The sequence below is a fragment of the Peromyscus maniculatus genome, chromosome 6 (assembly GCF_049852395.1).
Source record: "Peromyscus maniculatus bairdii isolate BWxNUB_F1_BW_parent chromosome 6, HU_Pman_BW_mat_3.1, whole genome shotgun sequence".
Lineage (NCBI taxonomy): Eukaryota > Metazoa > Chordata > Mammalia > Rodentia > Cricetidae > Peromyscus > Peromyscus maniculatus.
Window position 1 is genome coordinate 103,987,060 of NC_134857.1, and position 18,437 is coordinate 104,005,496.

Consider the following 18,437-nt stretch of genomic DNA (forward strand, 5'->3'; position numbering starts at 1 on the left):
ACACATTAGTGCATTTTAATTTCTATTGGCTATTAATTTTTAAAACACCAAACAAACAAAAACAAATCAATTTATATATTTGACACTTATTTTGGAAATAAAATGCTATTTCCTAGGCTCAAGTCCAAGGTCTAGAGATGTTATCTTAGACTGACCTAAACATTTTTATTGGCCACTGGCTGCCGTATATACCCCAGTTGCTTACCCTAAATGGAAGTGTCTGGTGCCTTTTATCCTTACATAAGGTGTATGAAAACCAAAAGCCTTATTTCTTTCATTTATAAACTTCAAAATTAAAGTTAGTGTAACAAAGAAACAGATGTGAGGAGCCTCATTTGCATCTACATCTAAATTATGTTAACATGCTCTGGACAGTATGCTTGTGTCTGGTGCCATATTTATTTGTATGGGAATATTCCTTTCATTGTGAGAGAATAGTGTTAATTTACAAGAGGAAACAAAATTTGTTTTCAACAGAAAGGATGCAGATTTTTAAAATTTAGCTACAACTAGTGCACAGCTCATTCAAAGGCACTGTCTGTGATGGATGTCTACCTTCCCTTTTGCCCCATCTTATTTTAGCAAGTAGCAGTGTGTTCATTTTTATAATTCAAATGGTAGATGTGACTTTTAATATTAGATTATGAAGGACCATGGCATTTCTGGTTTCAGTTTCCTTTACTCCACAGTTTATGCTTGAGGATCTAAACATCTGTGTCATGCTAATGTCAACACCATACCTAGAGGACTTATGCACACATCCTGGAGGATGTCTCACACAGGCTTCATTTCAGGCTGCTATACTGATGCTAGACAACATGAATTTCACCTTGTGAAGAGCTGGATTCTTCTGGCAAACACCTAAGAATCTTGTAGCATATGTCAATCTTTGCAAAGCTCCTAATTAACCAAAGGAAAGATTACATTTTGAAGCATCTGCCTTTTCTTGAGAAAGTAGAGAGTGAGAGAATGTGAGAACAGTCTAGATGTTTTAGTTTTTTCACATCTGCAAATAATTTAAAACTAACTCACTAATGCTTTTCTTTCTTCAACAGTAAAAACATATCAATACATAAATATCTGTTCTATTCATTTTGATATGTTCTGTGTTTTTTATTTTGAGGTCAAAATAGATTGTGTTGGCACATTTAGGGGTAGAATGCTTGTAAAAAAACAATCTCAAAAAGTAATAAAAGGGTACAATTGGAGTCACACAAGTGTTCTTATGTTCATTATTTATGCTACACTGGCCAATTTTGTTACCTATGCCATTATGCCCAAAGGATTCTATATTTAAAATTATCATTAGTCTGACACCAGTGCAGGGCTCTTTCTTGCATAATCCCAAGCAAGCATCGCTATTATCTTGGAGTATTCCTCCAGACCATTTGGACAAGTTTGATGTTCTATTTCTTTTCATTCCTTTGCACCCTAGCTTTTTTATGTGTATTTCTGTTTCCTTGGTGATTTAACTTTAAATTGTTCTCACTGTGGAACCATCAAATTCAATAATTGAGCTTGGATAAACAAAGAAATGCCAGAATGATGTTCTATAAAAATGTGAGTTATCCAATGAAGAATCACTTGAAAAATAGAGAATTCTCGTTGTGAAAAAATACATATGTGTATATTTTCCTTAATACAGGAACAAATCCCATAAAAAACTGTGTGTCTTTTCCTTTAGCTCCTCTAGGAAACGCAAGATGCCTTCCATTGGTCAGAATATTTAGTTCAAAATCTTTAAGCTACATAACCAGGGTTCCATTTACACTTAGCTATGACATACAGAGAAATGAAGAATGATAAAGCTGAGCACTCTAACGAAATTATTGCTTTATTTTGAAAATATCATGTAGCCTTTTTTCTTCTGAAATGCATATTTCATACTTTCAACTGTCATTCACATCAGTAAAGATTTTACACTCACATTCCGGGGACAAAAACATTCACTTTCATTAGAAGAGATATTTGAAAACTTACATGAAACTTGTTGAGAAAGCTACTAGCGTTGCTTTTTTTTTTTTTTTAAAGTGAATTGAACATATACTAAAAATGCAATGCACAGACAAATGAACCCTGAGATTCATATGTTAGATTGAACTCTTGTTTTGTAGCCAAAGGACCTACCCAAGACCTGTTAGTTCTCTGCTTCCCACTGCCTTGCAGACTTTGAAAGTAATTAGCTAGCACCTCCACAGCCATTATCATTCCAATAGGAGAATTATTTTCGAAACTGCTTTGTTGTGGGTCTAGTGTTTCCAGGTATGACTGACTTAACAAGGAGACAGCACAATACAATGCTTCAAAGGACACAAAGGGCGCGCTCCGCAAGCCACCCAGATTTAAATCTTGGCTACTGGCATTTTCCAGATAGGTGATGTTAATGGTAGGCATGATAGGAGTTCTTGACTCAGTTTTTGTGTCACAGAGAGGTAGAGGGGGAGGGGAGGTGAAAAGGTGAAAAGGTGGGAGGAGAGAGAGAGAGAGAGAGAGAGAGAGAGAGAGAGAGAGAGAGAGAGAGAGAGAGAGAGAGAGAGAGAGAGAGAGAGAGAGAGAGAGAGAGAGAGGATTCCCACAGCATCCAGCTCCTAAGTGACTCTGAGATTCCTAAGAGATCAGTGGAGAACACTAGGGAGCTCGCTCCTGTGATGCTCAGTGATGATGGTGATGGTGAGGACAATGGCTTCCCAGGCTGGTCCTGGCCAGTTCCTGGGAAGCCCCACTGGCTCGGGCGGGGTGGGCGGCGGCGATCGGCGCGGCAAATCCGCGCTCCCACCCGGGCCTGCGGGGCAGGGGCGCGGCGCTCGATTTCCTTCCCTGCCTCCGCAGGCCCTGTGCGCATGCTCGGCCTACGCGGCCCCAGCCTTTGATTGATCGGTCGGCAGCGGCTGCGACCCTGGGCGGCGGACGGGCGGGGATGGGGAGCCAGGCGCTGGGAGCGGCGCAGTGAGCAGCGGCGGCGGCCGGTGAGTACCGGTGAGTACCGCGGCATGGGGCTGCGCAAGAAGAACGCCAGGAACCCCCCGGTGTTGAGCCACGAGTTCATGGTGCAGAACCACGCGGACATGGTCTCCTGCGTGGGCATGTTCTTCGTGCTGGGGCTAATGTTCGAGGGCACGGCCGAGATGTCGATTGTGTTCCTCACGCTGCAGCATGGAGTCGTTGTCCCCGCGGAAGAGCTGCCTTCAGGGTCCAGGACCCTGTACCATTATGGGGTCAAAGATCTGGCCACAGTGTTCTTCTACATGCTGGTGGCCATCATCATCCACGCCACCATCCAGGAGTATGTTCTGGATAAGATCAGCAAGAGACTGCAGCTCACCAAAGGCAAACAAAACAAACTGAACGAGGCCGGGCAGCTGAGTGTGTTCTACATAGTGTCTGGTATCTGGGGCATGATCATTCTGACCTCTGAGAACTGCCTGTCAGACCCCACTCTACTGTGGAGGGCGCCTCCCCACAACATGATGACATTTCAGATGAAGTTTTTCTACATCTCACAGCTGGCTTACTGGTTCCATAGTTTCCCGGAGCTCTACTTCCAGAAAGCCAGGAAGCAAGATATCCCGGGCCAGCTCATTTTCATCGGCCTGCACCTCTTCCACATTGGAGGGGCCTATCTCTTGTACTTGAACCACCTGGGCCTGCTGCTTCTGATGCTGCACTATGCGGTCGAGCTCCTCTCCAATGTGTGCAGCCTGATTTACTTCGGGGATGAGCGGTACCAGAAAGGGTTGTCTCTGTGGCCTGTCGTGTTTATATCAGGGAGACTCGTGACATTGATCGTCTCGGTGGTCACAGTAGGGCTTCACTTGGCTGGGTCCCAGACTCGGAATGCTAATGCTCTCTCTGGAAATGTCAATGTGCTGGCAGCTAAAATCGCTGTGCTGTCTTCGAGTTGCAGTATCCAGGTGTACATAACGTGGACCTTGACTACGGTCTGGCTTCAGAGGTGGTTAGAAGACGCGAGTCTTCAGGCCGCGGGGAGGAGGAGACGATCCAGGGCGAGAAAAGGCACAGAAAATGGAGTGGAGAATCCGAATAGAATAGATTCTCCACCAAAGAAGAAAGAGAAAGCTCCTTAATGTGTTGCAAGTTAATTGATTCTTACCTCCAAGGGAATCCACTCCTTTCTATGTGGTGTCTCTGTGCTAGAGATTTCCTGTTCTTCGGAACGGGCAGTGCTCTTTGAATATTGCTATTGTATTGTCTAATGTGTTTTTAAGGTTTTGGAGCCTTATGAGTGGAAAAAAAAAAAAAAACAAGAGGAAACCACTCATCCTCAAAATACTGTCAGGATAATTAACAGATCAACACCATATTTAGTTTAGAGTCTTACCTCAGCGATTTTCCAAATGATTTGTGGTGATGACTGCAGAATTGTGTGCATAAATAATAGTTTCCTGTTTCTGGTGTTCTGTATGGCATTAACAAGACTGGTAGCAAAGTTGTTTTCTTAATGTTCTCTTACAGCATAAAGTGGAAAATCTGATAAAGGTGTAACTCATCAGTGTTATGTAATTGTTGGCATTTTTTATTGTTTTGAGTTTACAACAGAGAAAATATTTGTCAAACCACCAAGATAATCATGTGTTTAATTTTATGAATAGTGGTTATTAGTGCTACACCCCCATTAAAGAATCAAAATATGAGTAGATGACATGTGTGTTGATACTGAAATCGATTGAATCAAAATATATTTAATAAATATGATGGATTACTGAAGAGGTAAACTTGTTCCTATTTATTTTAAACACTTATACATGAAAATTTGCAAAATTAAATATTACTGAAAAGATACTTTTTAAATATTTATTTAATGTGGTACTTATTGATTCATAGTGTATCATAAGCAGTGTATCAGAAGAATATTATTTAATATGTGAATAATATTAAAAATAACATTATATATATATAAGCAACATATGTTTATAGGTATAGATATGTGCAGCTTATTATATCTGGGAAATATTTGACATATATTAAATTTCATTTGAAGATGAGGTGACCAAATAGATTTATGAAAGGATTTTAAAATGGTGCTGTTATTGTAACTTTACTTCCATCCTTAATTGGGAAACATAGGGCAATCTTTGTTAATTATATATGTGTACATATGTATATAGTTTGTATCTTACAAAAGCCAATATGACCAATGGTCTGCGGGGGTAAATATTTACATCTGGCCTCAATTCCCGTGTTGATTTTCTTTCCTCGGTGTCAGTGGTTTTGTCTTTTCGAGGATATGGTGTCGGATAACATGCTGGATTAACGCTATGTGTTTCCTGCATTTCCTGTACTTCTGCAGTCTCTTCTCACGTCTCTCTTCTCTGCTTGTGATAGTCTCCTCTTAGGTACTTTAATCACTCAGTTTTTCCAAAATTCGAGGTTCCTAAAATCTAGCAGATTACAGACAGAAAAGACAGAAAAACAATCTTTTCTACTCTGTCTTCTTTCCAAGGTAAGTAACAAAGATTTCTTTCTTTCTGGATAGGGAAGTGGTTTTTCCTCACTAATTTTTTTCTCATTTGCCTGACTTTTAGTGTTGGTAGTCTATGCTCTGAGTTGTAAAGCCATCTATGTTTAACCAATTGTGCAATTGTAAAGCCAAATTTCAACTTTTCTCATGACTCAGAACTGTCTCTCATGTTCCTTATCTGTAAGGATCTAAACTGTTACTTGCATTCCAACTCATGCTAACAAATTTTGCATCTAGACTTGCAAACAATCAGTGCAAATCTAAATGGAATCACTATAAGATCACAGAACAACTTTTATTTCATATGACTGGTCATGCTAAGAGTTAACTTGATCTTAGCAATACATTTGATGAGGATCCGGGTTGATTTCCTTGAGATTCTCTTAGCTCTCTACTCTTTAAATTAACTTCCAACATGGTAAACACTAACTGTATTCCTGGTTTGACTTCTTCAGTGTCAAGTCAAGAAGGAAGAGTAAACCTAAGGTCCCAAAGGACAGCTTTTTGGTACCACATTTGAAAAGGATACTCAAGGGGTGGTTGGTGTCACTGGTGGAAAAGGAAAAGTAACTTTCTTATAAATTCTAAGTCCAGAAGAAATAAATAACAGTTTGAAGAAACGTTGGGAAAGGATTCTAGATATATCTTAGTGAGTTCAGGAAATAAATGTCTGCCAATAAATTTTAAAAGAAACATTACAGATTTAATTAGGTTGATATGAATTGTTAAGTCTCTCTTAAAAATATTCTTGAGAAAGGCATGATTCAAGGCATGATTAAGGACAGCATTGGCATTAGTTAACCACATGAAATATCAGAGTTATCATTAGAGGCCGTAAAAGTCTTAAGATGTATCTGGTAATTGAACCCAAAGGTTTTGCTCAGAGGGATTAGCTTCAGTGTTTCTCTAATTTTATTACTTAAATAACACTATAAGATATAGGTGTCCTGGGATGGATTCCAAACACTTCATGTTTAAAATATGAATCTATTAGCATTCAATTAAAAGTCTGTCACATTTTCCATAACAAATAATAAGGATGTGTCATGTTGTAAGGGACAAATAAGCTTTAGGTGATACCTTTTCCTGGTGGTGAGTATAATTCCATTTCAGTTCAGTGAGGAAAGAGTCACTTCATTTGGAAAACGTCACTTCATTTGTCTTCCCATTTTTGTTTTATAGTGTGAGAAGCATGCACAGCCACTGCCAACTATCTTTGGACTCCATTCAAGAAGATTACAATTATTACATTAATAATTAAAAACCTTTTTAAGAGTAAAATATTCTGATAGCCTTCTAATTTGTAAATCAGTACAATTTTCACTTCTTGTACAACTGGATTGGAAATAATTTACATTGAGTAAAATAATTTTACCAGTGCTTTACACAGGAAATGTTGTATTGGCATAGGTGTGTGTGTGTTTGTCTCTGTGTGCACATGTGCGTGCATGCCTGTCTGTCTGTCCATCTGTCTGTCTGTTTGCTAAACACACTTGTGTATATGTTGGCTGAATGTGTATGCTCATTCATATGTTCTCAAGTGTGCCAGGAAGTCAAAGGACTCTAAGTACTCACCTTCTACCTTGTTTGAGACAGGATCTCTATGTTGTTTGCTGCTGCTGACCTTTGGGCTTCTAGAGATGCTCCTGGCTCCAACTTTCATCTCAGGAGCATTCAGATTGCAGACATGAGCTGTTGTATCCGAATTTACTTGGGGCTTCAGGATTTGAACTCAGCTTCTCACACTTGTGCTGTAAATGCTTACCCACTGCAACTGCTCTCCAGTCCTTAGAGCAGTTTTAGAGGAAATTCTTTAGGGGAAGTATGCCTGAGAAGCATGTGAGGCATGTGAATTATGCTGGGACTTGGATCCTTGCTTTGTGTTGGAGACTTCATTCTGGTTGGGAGATAAGACACCTCTCAGCATTGTGGAGAGAAAGGGAGAGACAGAGGGAAAGATATGAGTTGCCAGCTGAGTAGAATAGACAACTTTTAATGAGTAGATGGAGGTGGTGGGTTTTTGCCCCATTAGACCGGATGACAAAAAATTTCATACCCTCAGCTCCTTAAGCATTTTTTTTCATTTCAGTTTATCAATCAAATTTACCTCTTCTAAAGCACTACCTTCCACAGTAGAACAGAATAGTACATGACGATTTACCATAATTATGTACAAAGATTGTCATATATCCCTCCTACAAATTCAGAGTGGCATTACTAGAGGTGTGGCCTTGTTGGAGGGGGTATGGCCTTCTTGGAGAAAATCGTCATTGGGAGCAGGCTTTGAGGCTTCAAAACTCAAGCCAGGTTTAGTGGTTCACTGTCTATTCCAGTTGTCTGTGGATCCAGATGTAGAACTCTCCAGCATCATGTTTGCCTGCAGGCTGCCATGCACCATGATGATAATGGACTAGATTTCTGAACTGTAAGCCAGCCCCAATTAAATGTTTTCCTTTATAAGAGTTCCCATAAAAAAAGTTGCCATGGTGGTCATAATGTCTCTTCACAGCAATAAAACCCTACCTAAGACAAGCTGCTTACCAATTATACTTCGAGTTCCTTAGAATGAGCTGTTTTAGAATAGTATACATGTCTACAGGTTATAGTGTGGTGTCAGCATCACTGAAATGATGGGGATGACTGGCCATGTTAGCCAGACTGAGCAGACTATGGTCTATGATGATACAAGTATGTACTCAGTTAAAATCTCTGTAAAGTAGTGCATAGAAATGTTTGAAAAGGAAAATAATATGATTCCTTTTCATAACACAGGAAGAATGTGTAGTCACACTGTTTTTTTGTTCTAATTATTTTAGGGTGGAGAGATTAGATGATATCTGTGCATTTTCATATTGAAATGATATGTGATAAGGGAAGGATGGCAGCAGCTGGAGGCAGCATTTCATTAATCCAGTGAAAAATTTCATAAGTAACATGAATTGCTGGTAATACAAAAGCATTGTGTGTATATGATTGATTAATGTGTACATGTTTGCATGTGTGTATAGTGTGTTCTTGTGGCATATGGGTAAATATGTATGTGTGCCTGTATGTGTTAGATCCATGTGCTCATGTGAGCATCTGCATGTGTGGACCAGGGTTTGACATCAGATGTATTTTTCTATTGTGCTCGAGTATGTGTGTGTGTGTGTGTGTGTGTGTGTGTGTGTGTGTGTGTGTGTGCTCACATGTGCACACACGCACACACACATTTTGAGACAAGGTCCTTCATTGAACTTGCAGTATTGATTGGTCAAGATGAACTGACCCATAGTCCCTAGTGGTCATTATCTCTGCCTCTTCACGACTAGTATTATTGAACTATCCTGGCACACCTGGCTTTTTACCTATTTGCTAGGAATCTGCTCTCAGGCCTTTGTGTTTATGGAAAAAGTGATTTACTGACTGATCTTCTTGCCAGCTCTGAAAAGAACATTTTACAATTATTTGGAATAAGTCTTTAGACATCTATGCAATGTCTATGCAAAATCTGTGCAAGACAGATTTTGGAAATGTGTATGTATCTAGACTGTCATTTTATGTTGTTTTATACTTGATTTAATGTCAACTTTATTATTGTTAAAATTCAAGCAGAATTTTTAGATCATTCTTTTCCCTTTTGCCCACTGTTTTATATTTCTTCAAAATGAAAGATAAGTTCCATTTAAGCAAGGAACACATTAGGCCAAGGATTTGTAGTGGGATTCTTAGGTTCTGTTATTGAAAAAACACATTTCTGCATAGGGTTGAATGGATGTCTATTGGTAAATGAACACATGATTCATTCATTCATGCATCACAAGAATGCATCATTAACAGAGAAGGGTAATTATCCTAAGAACAACATGTTGCCATTCACAAGGTGGCAAAAAAGAGAGTAAAATACAGTCAACTAAGCAATATGAAACAAAACCCATGACCTATAATTCTTAAATCCTCATTGAAATGAATGGACACATAGAAGTCTTCTTAGATTACAATAATGTAGTGTGTGACATTTTGCATAACATTAAAGATGTTTAACATTTTAAGACTTCAGCATATTAATTTAAAAAATAATTCTAGGATTTCATGAATTCGGATAAATATTTTTCTACCACTAGGCCATTTATTTAGAACAGCTCAACCTCCTACCCATCAAATATGCATTAGTGGAAAATTGTTCAACTCAAGTAATTATAAACCCCAAACACATACAAAAATTTTAATCACAACTAAGTTCTGAATTTTGTCACAACATTTCAAATTGAGATTGAAATATACTCTGTTTTGCACACTGACACTGTATAAAACTTGATGTGTTCAGTTCTGTCAGTAGGGATCTATGCTGCTTTGTAAGATATTTATTTATAAGGTATTTATGTTTACTTACTAATATCTTTCAAGCACCTATAACAGGGGTTGGAGAAGAGGTTAAATGGCTAAGTGCACTAGCTGGTCTTTCAGAGGACCTGGGTTTGGTTTCCAGCACCCACATGACAGCCACCTATTACTCCAGTTCCAGGATATCTAGTCTGCCTCCATGGCTATCAGGCACACATCTACACATACATAAATACAGGTAAAGAGTTCATTCACATAAACTAAATAAATAAACTACCAAATAAATGGCTGGAAAGTTGGCTCAATGGTAAAGAGTGCTTACTACTCTTCCAGAGGACCCAGATATGAGGCCCAGCAACCACATAATGGATCACAACTCTCTGTAACTCCAGTTCCAGGGCATCTGACACTGCCTTCTAACCTCCATGGGCAATAGCCATGTGCATGGTGCACAGACATATATGTAGACAAAACATCCACACATGCAAAATAAGTAAGTGGAAAAAATAATTAAGAAATATTTGATCTTTTAGTAAATCTACTACTGCTGAAATGAGAGGTTGCATAGATAATCATGAAGATGTTAACTTGAAACTCAGCAATTGCTGTATGCACCATGTAGCTGCCAGATGCTTGAAACCATAATCAGAAGTGCTGTGCTCTATAGGCTGGTAAGATAGCCCATCGACAGGTAAGAGCACTTTCCTTGGAAGCCTAATGACCTGGATTTAATCCCCAGAATGCAAATCAAGGTAGAAGGAGAGAGACAACTCCACAAAACTCTTCCTCTGCCCTCCATATGTGTGCCATGGAATGCATAAAATGTATACAGACAATAATAAAATAATTAAAAAATTATCTATCTCTATTTGTAATGCATTAATATTTTGCTTTATTTTTTGTACCAGTTTTATTTTGTCTCTATTTAAAAGTTTTCCCATAAATATTTCAAAGATAACAGGCACTCATTAGCTTTTATGTCACACTGTAGGTTTATTTTTCCTTTTTTCTGTTTTCTTATATGTGTTCTGGTGTGTGCATGTGTGCGCACGTGTGTGTGCGTGTGTGTGCGAGTGTGCATATGTGTGCGTGTGTGCGTGTGTGTGCGCGAGCATGCGTGCGTGCGCGCACGTGTGTGGTGTGTGTGTATGTGTGTATGTGCGCATGTGCGCGTGTGTGTGCCCGATCACATGTGATATTCCCTCCTCAACGTGCACTTTAACAGCTGAGCCATCTTCCCAAAGTCCCCAAGCTTTTACTTTTCATTGAAATTTCTCCTTTTGTACCCCAATTATAATTACTACTGGAAAGAATAGAAACAGTATAAATAAAAAGGAAAAAGAAAAATCTTGCTGATGTTTTTGGCTAATTTATTTATTTGGTCAACAATATTAGCCAGCAGTAAGACTTTCAGAAAGAAAATTTGGTGACTGAATTTTTTGTCTGTTTGTTTTGTTTTGTTTTTGTTTTACTGTAGCTGAGGACCGAACCCAGTGCCTTGTGCTTGCTAGGCAAGTGCTTTACCACTGGGCTAAATCCCCAGCCCTCTGTATTTTATATATATATATATATATATATATATATATGTACATATATATTAATCTTTGTGAATTTTATGCATGCATGCAATGTATTTTGATTATATTCACCCCTCACTCTTCCCTCTGATTCCTGAATCAACCCTTTCCTTCCTTCCTTTCATCTTCCTTCTCAACTTCATATTCTTTTTTTAGTGCCCCCATTGAGGCAAGTTTATGCTACCCACATATGCATAGGTATGAAGTCATCAACTGGAATGTCCTGTACTTAACCACATCTCTAAGGAAAACTGACTCTTCTTTCACTAGGAGCTATCGTCTGTCAGTAGCTCTTTAGCTATTGGTCGGCACACTTAAGTTCCCCCCTACTTAAACTGGGATGTTGACTGGTTTAGTCTTATTTAATAACAAAGGTGAAACACTTAGACCATGATTTTCCCTTTTGACAATACCTTGAAAACTGGTAGCTATGTGGTGGTGGCACATGCCTTTAATCCCAGCATTTGGGAGGCAGAGGCAGGCAGATCTCTGAGTTTGAGGCCAGCCGGGTCTACAGAGCGAGGTCTAGGACAGCCAGGGCTAAACAGAGAAACCCTGTCTTGAAAAATCAAAAAGGAAAAGAAATAGTTTCTCAACTGAACCACACAATTCAAAAGTAACTAAGCTTACAATTTTGGGGGAAAAAAAATGTGCCGAGTAACGGAAGGAAGGAGAAAAATGCATGAAAGTTGACTTCATACCTATGCCTATGTGGGTAGCATAAAGTTGCCTCAATGGGGGCACTAATAAAGGGGAGGCTTCCTGAACCTTTGAGAGAACATTCTGGTAACTGTCATGGTGCATATCCCACAGGTTGAGGCACTAGATGAAACTGACAGATGCCGCTTGAACCTGTTCCAATGATGGTGACAATAACTAAGTACAGTGAAAAGACTGACCTACTATAACTTCTTAGGACCTAATATTCTATATATTGTTTCTCAATCTATTATAATTATGATGCAATTGTTTGTTCACAATAAAATGAAAATGAGCCTCAGCCAGCAGAATAAATTCAGCTTAATCCTTAAATACTTTTTGGATGTTTATTGTGTGCCAAACCTCATTGTTCTATGAAGTGAAGTCTCAGGGACAAGAGTTTGCAAATGAGCTTGTGTAAGAGGCCATGTGGCTTTGCCACAGTGTATTTGTTAGTGCAGGTTGCTGTGGCTTTTTGGCGGTTCTGTGTGACATAGGTTCTGGTTATAATGTGACATGAGCAGATCTGATGTGAGCAGCACATAGCCCAATCAAGCAGTCTTCAATAGCTCTGAAGAGAAGCGTCATGTGCTTTTGGATGGGATGGCAGAGGGTACCCGTGAAGATGACATAGCCCTCACTCTGATTGTGGCATCCTGTGGCAAAGAGGAAGGGGCAGGGGAAAGGACAGATGGCACCAACTTGAGTGGGCATATGTCTGCTAGAGGAAGAGGAGGCATTCAGACAACTTCCTGACTTGTGCAGCTGTCCTGTTAAAGTGAAGTCTATTGAAATTCCCCAGATGCTGTGGTTAGCAGGACTCCAGGACACATCCCCCTTAACATCCACTTGTAAAGATGACCCATTGGGAGATCCTTTGAAATTATAGTTTAATTTACCAAAATGTCACTACACTGTATTATTGCTTGAGAATAATTTTTGCCGGGCGTTGGTGGCGCACGCCTTTAATCCCAGCACTCGGGAGGCAGAGGCAGGCGGATCTCTGTGAGTTCGAGGCCAGCCTGGGCTACCAAGTGAGCTCCAGGAAAGGCGCAAAGCTACACAGAGAAACCCTGTCTCGAAAAAAACCAAAAAAAAAAAAAAAAAAAAAAAAAAAAAAAAAAAAAGAGAATAATTTTTGAAACACTTTGCATGAAGTTAACATCTGTGACAGTTTAGCTAAGAGTCTCATGCCAAGTAGCCAAAAACTTTTAATGATTTCCTCCCTCGAGTCACTCTTGGAAACATATTTGATCTTAATAGAATTTAGAAGAAATCTCACCGGGTCGAATGAAGGAGTTGAACATGAGCAGGTTCCCAAATCTAAAGTAAAATGTGACCTTCCCCCTGGGCAGGTCTGTTGGGACTACTGCCACCTCCTCCACCAGTATCTTAAGCTCCCCAGATGCAGGCCAGCAGCATTTATCTCAAGGTGATCGGTGTTCTCTGTGATTGATTTTATTCCCCCTGAGGGGAATGCTACTTACTCCCATTTGTTTGTTTGTGTTTGTTTGTTTTTCAAGGTTGTTATCCTCATCATCATCATCAATGACAACAGCAACACCTTTTCTAATTTTCTACAGGCAGCCTTGGAGAATGCCATTAACTCATGCCTTTCCCTCACTCTCCAAATTGACTTGTGTTACTTAAGGTAACTAACTAAATAAATAAAATAATAATTAATAATAATGATAATATTCTACATGATTAAATAAGAGATAGAGTTGGAATTTATTAGTAAATGCTTTAGAGTAAAAGTGTCAAATTTGATCTTAAAATAATTTTATTAAAAACAGTATGGGTACAAGAGTTTTCCTTCTGAATTACTTTTACTTATTATTTTGAAGAAATATTAGAAAAGACATGTGGAGGAAATGCTGTGTTAGATTTACATGGGTATCACAAAATGCATAGTTTTGTGTTACAGAATATCTCAGTTTCTACAGTATAGATTTTTTTTTCTCCTTTCCTGGAACTTGCTTTGTAGACCAGGCTAGCCTCAAACTCACAGAGATCCACCTGCCTCTGCCTCCGAAGTGCTGGGATTAAACACGTGCACCACCACTGCCTGGCTAGTTTACTTTCTAATGAGTTTGAGAACAGCTTCAACTTGATGTTACTAAAGTTTGTTTCTCCTTATTACACAGACTAAAAATATGGAATGACAATTCCAGATAACAAACAAATCATGCCATAAAAATTCTGTCAAATTTAATCCAAATATGAGTATTTATGAAGTAAAAATCTTCCTAATAATCATTATTTATGTTTTCACCCCTGAAATATATACTTTATAAACTAGAACATATGTAGTAGGTTAAATAATCTGTCCTCAGCAGATATTAGGAAAATCATACACTGAACTTAAATGGCATTATTAGAAAGCTATTGTCAATCATTGGGTGTTACAAGTTATTTAACTGGCAACAACTTTGATAAATAAGTCAAGACTTTATATCTATACAAACTAATTGTGCCACGATTGAAATTATTGTTCTCTTTAAATTGCATATTTTCAATATGATGTAAATGCAAGATCTGAAAACATGTATAACTGAATACGATTGTGGGTAAATGCTTGTGCTCATTATCTTTGGCTTGTCTATGGCTAATTAGAGTATAAACTGCTTGAGAACTAAAATCTGTGGTTCATTAATTTTTCTAGGTTCTGTGGCATATAGATAAAAAATTGTCCAAAAATTATGCTTAACTCATATATTTTATAGGTTAGACTTGAAGCAATAAAGCAATTCAACTCTCAAATTGGCATTTTTTAACTGAATGTAGTCTAGGCAAAGCAGTATTAGGCATACAGGTACAAGAGAAGAAAACAAGCCCTTCCTTGTCTTGGATTTACATATTGAAAAGTAGTATCTTTCTATTGTATCATCAGCATGTTTTTGGTATTATTTATATGTGAAAAGCTGACAAGAAATAACTTTTGACAGATGTGTTGCAGATATCAATGTAACATTTAAATGGTGTGTTAGGTTGCATTAAGAAATGAAATAAGCTCATCTATGGACCTCTGCATCTGTTTCCATCAGTCACTGGATGAAGGCTCTCTGATGACAATCGGGGTAGTGACCAATCTGATCATAGGAGACGGCCAGTTCAGGCTACTAGGAACCATTCCTCATATTGGGTTGCCTTGCTCAGCCTTCGTACAAGGGGAGGAGCTTACTCCTACCTCTACTTAATATGCCATGCTTTGTTGACATCCATGGGAGACCTGTCCCTTTCTGAACAGAAACAAAAGAGGAGTGGATTGGGGGGATGGGTGGAGGTAGGGGGAGGGAATGGGAGGAGAAGAGGGAGGGAAAACTGCAGTCGAGATGCAAAATAAATGAACGTATTTAATTAATAATAATATAAAGGAAGAAATAAAAGAATCATTTTATCTTTTATTGTTCCAGTGTTTTACATTTATTTTATTACTATTATTTGAGAATTCATACATGAGTCTTGTATTTACATCATTTCCACTCCATACTCTCTCCACTTAAGCTCTTCCCATGTTCCCTCTACTCTCTCAATTTCATGACCTCTTCTTATTTAGATGTTATTCTAATAAACGTACATGTATATTTGTATGTATGTATAATATATTATATACACACATATGTATATATAAATTGAACTTGCTGAGTCCATTTGTGCTTCCATATGTATTTTCACATGTATATTTGATTAGGGACAATCATTTGGAATTAGATAAGCCATTAGGTGCCTTAACCCTGAAAAAATAAAACAGATTTTCCATTTTCTAGCAGCCAATAATTGCCTATTGCTCTAGGGGCGGGGTCCGGTAATATAATATTTTCCTGGTCCATGATGGGATGTCAACCGATATCATCATTTTTCAGATCTTGCTTAAGTAACCATGCTGTTATGAATTCATGGGCACAACTCCCTTCCATATATAGATGACATTATTTCATATCAGAAATTCTAGTCCTCTGGCTTTTACAACCTTTGTGTACCCTCTTTGGAAATGGTCCTGAAGCCTTAGGTATTAGGGTTGTATTGCCAATGTATATCAATTGAGGGTATATACAAACCAATCAGCTGTTCTCCCCGGTTTGAAAAGGTGTGGATTTCTTTGATGGTCTTCCTGCTGTAAATGGAAGCTTTTGATGGGAGGTGAGAGCTACACTTATCTGCAGGGTAAGGATTGGTATTTAGGAAGCAGTTGGAAGTTATAGTGGTTTAGGAACATGGTAATAGTAGGTTTGTCTCTAGGGTCCATGATGCCACCAACCATGGGTAGTTGGATAGGTTAATAATATCAGGCATGCTTTCCTTCCTATTGATTGGACCTTAAGTCTAATTTGGGGGCAGTTGGTCACCCCTGGAGTATGTGTCACTACTTCACCCTTGGATAGGTCTAGCTATGCTGGTCATTATTGGCTGTGTATGACTTTCAATTCTTTTTCACACTTACTAGTTTGCCTTCATATACTGCACAAGTTAGTACTCAGGAAGGAGGCTTCTGGGTCAGTTAGAGCTTGATTCCTCCAAGCCAAGTGTGGTAGATGTGTGGTGTCCTCAGGTGGAAGAACTAACCTTCAAATTCTTAGAGAACCAAAGGCTGGTGACAGCCACCTACATCGTTTCGAATGTCTCTTGAAATCTCCTTACCAACAAGCTGAAGGGAGTTTTCCCATGCCCGGCCCTGAGGTTTTAGTTAGATAATTCATAGCTGTTGGGGTGAGCATTACTTCACCAGGCGATGCAAACTCATTAAAATCATTTGTGTACACAAATGTTAGATATGTGTTTTAAGCAGACGTATAAGGTTTCTCCGTGGCTTTTCAAATAGGTTTTAGTTTTCTTTATCCTCCTTTAGCCATGTTCTTGCCCTTCCTCTTGCCTGATCCCCATAATGTCTCTGCTCAATTGTCCTCATTCCTCTTTACAGATCTTGTCCCCTGCTATTCTCTCTCTTTAGTGCTCCCCCATGACCCATCCATGGTCCTTTTTTATTTGCTTGTTTCTATAGTTAATCCAGGTTACATACTCCCATATAAAGTTTAAGAACTAGGAACCACAAATAGAAAGAACATATGGTGCTTGTCTCTTGGGGTGTGGATCACTTCACTAAGTATAATGTTCTGTAGTTTATCCATTTACCTGCAAATTTCATTTTTTATAGCTGAATAGTGTTCTATTCTGTATATGTACTATATTCTCAACATCCATCTATTCACCAGTTGAAAGGTATTTAGTTTGTTTCCATTTCCTAGTTATTATAAATTGAGCATATCTGCAGAATACAATGTTAAGTCTTTTGTAATATGTTGAGTGGCAAGCTAGGTAGTATAGGAGATCCATTTTTCTCTTTTTGAGTATCCTCCACACAGATTCCCATAGATTTCAGTTTGAAATCCCACTGACAGTGACATTCTCAATAGCATTTATTTATACATTCACTCCTTTCTTTTATCAGTGATTCTTCTTTGAAGAATGAAAAAGAATGTTATATGCTGTACTCAGGTAAATATGTTGTCCTTATTGAAGTAATCAACATACTTTGAGGAATGAAATCTAGTCTTTTAAATCTGCACACATAGCTTTGTCTTTCTCAGCCATTACATATATGTACATAGTATTTTGCATGCGAGTAAACTTCTTTCTTAATGGTTATAATAAAAACAATAGTTCAATTGCAAATGATGTCGGAAACAGGGCATTTGAACAGAGAAGCATATTCATTAATGTAGAAAACAACATAGTCAACTCCAGCCAGGTAAGCAAGTAGGAAACCTGCAGATCTTCACCCTTCTCTCCATCCCTCCACGTCTAATGCTCCCCAGTCCCACCCCAAGATCTGCAGCAGACCATCTAATGCAGCCTTCTTTCTCCCCCAGTCCCCATCTCTAGTGGACCACACAGATCCTCCCATCCAACCTTCATTCCCCTGACTCATTGCTTTATTCTGGCCCTAAACTCCAGCAGACTTTCCCTGGGAACCCAGTCCAGTGAAACAGAGGATAAGGGCAGAGCTTCACCTCTCCATTCCTTAAAGTCTCATCTCCAGCTTTTAGCAGATCATCTGCTCATCTGCTCATCTGCTACAACTTCTTTTCACTCTCGGTCCCCATTCCCAGGGGACTAAGCAGATCCTGATGGAATACTGTACTTCCAACCCTCCTGTGGACCACCTCAGACCATTCCTCCTAGCCCATCCCAGTTCTTAAGTGTAAGCTCCTAATAGCTAGAAACACATTTTATCTGAAACACCCAGTGGCCACAACTATGAGGATCCCAGAAGAATTTCCTACCAGGAACACGTAGTCACCACACTCTCCTAAGAACTAGAGGAGAAACAGAAACCAAGGAACAAAACACCAAAGACA

At 38.8% G+C, this 18,437-nt stretch overlaps 1 protein-coding gene across 1 annotated transcript; it reads left to right on the forward strand.

Annotated features, from left to right (window-relative positions):
• The first annotated feature begins 2,665 nt into the window (after nt 1-2,665).
• On the forward strand, nt 2,666-4,740 carry Tram1l1 (translocation associated membrane protein 1 like 1). Its single transcript, XM_006997756.4, has one exon. The coding sequence runs from the start codon at nt 2,991-2,993 to the stop codon at nt 4,083-4,085; it is 1,095 nt and encodes a 364-aa protein (XP_006997818.1). The 5' UTR covers nt 2,666-2,990; the 3' UTR covers nt 4,086-4,740.
• The last annotated feature ends 13,697 nt before the right edge of the window (nt 4,741-18,437 follow it).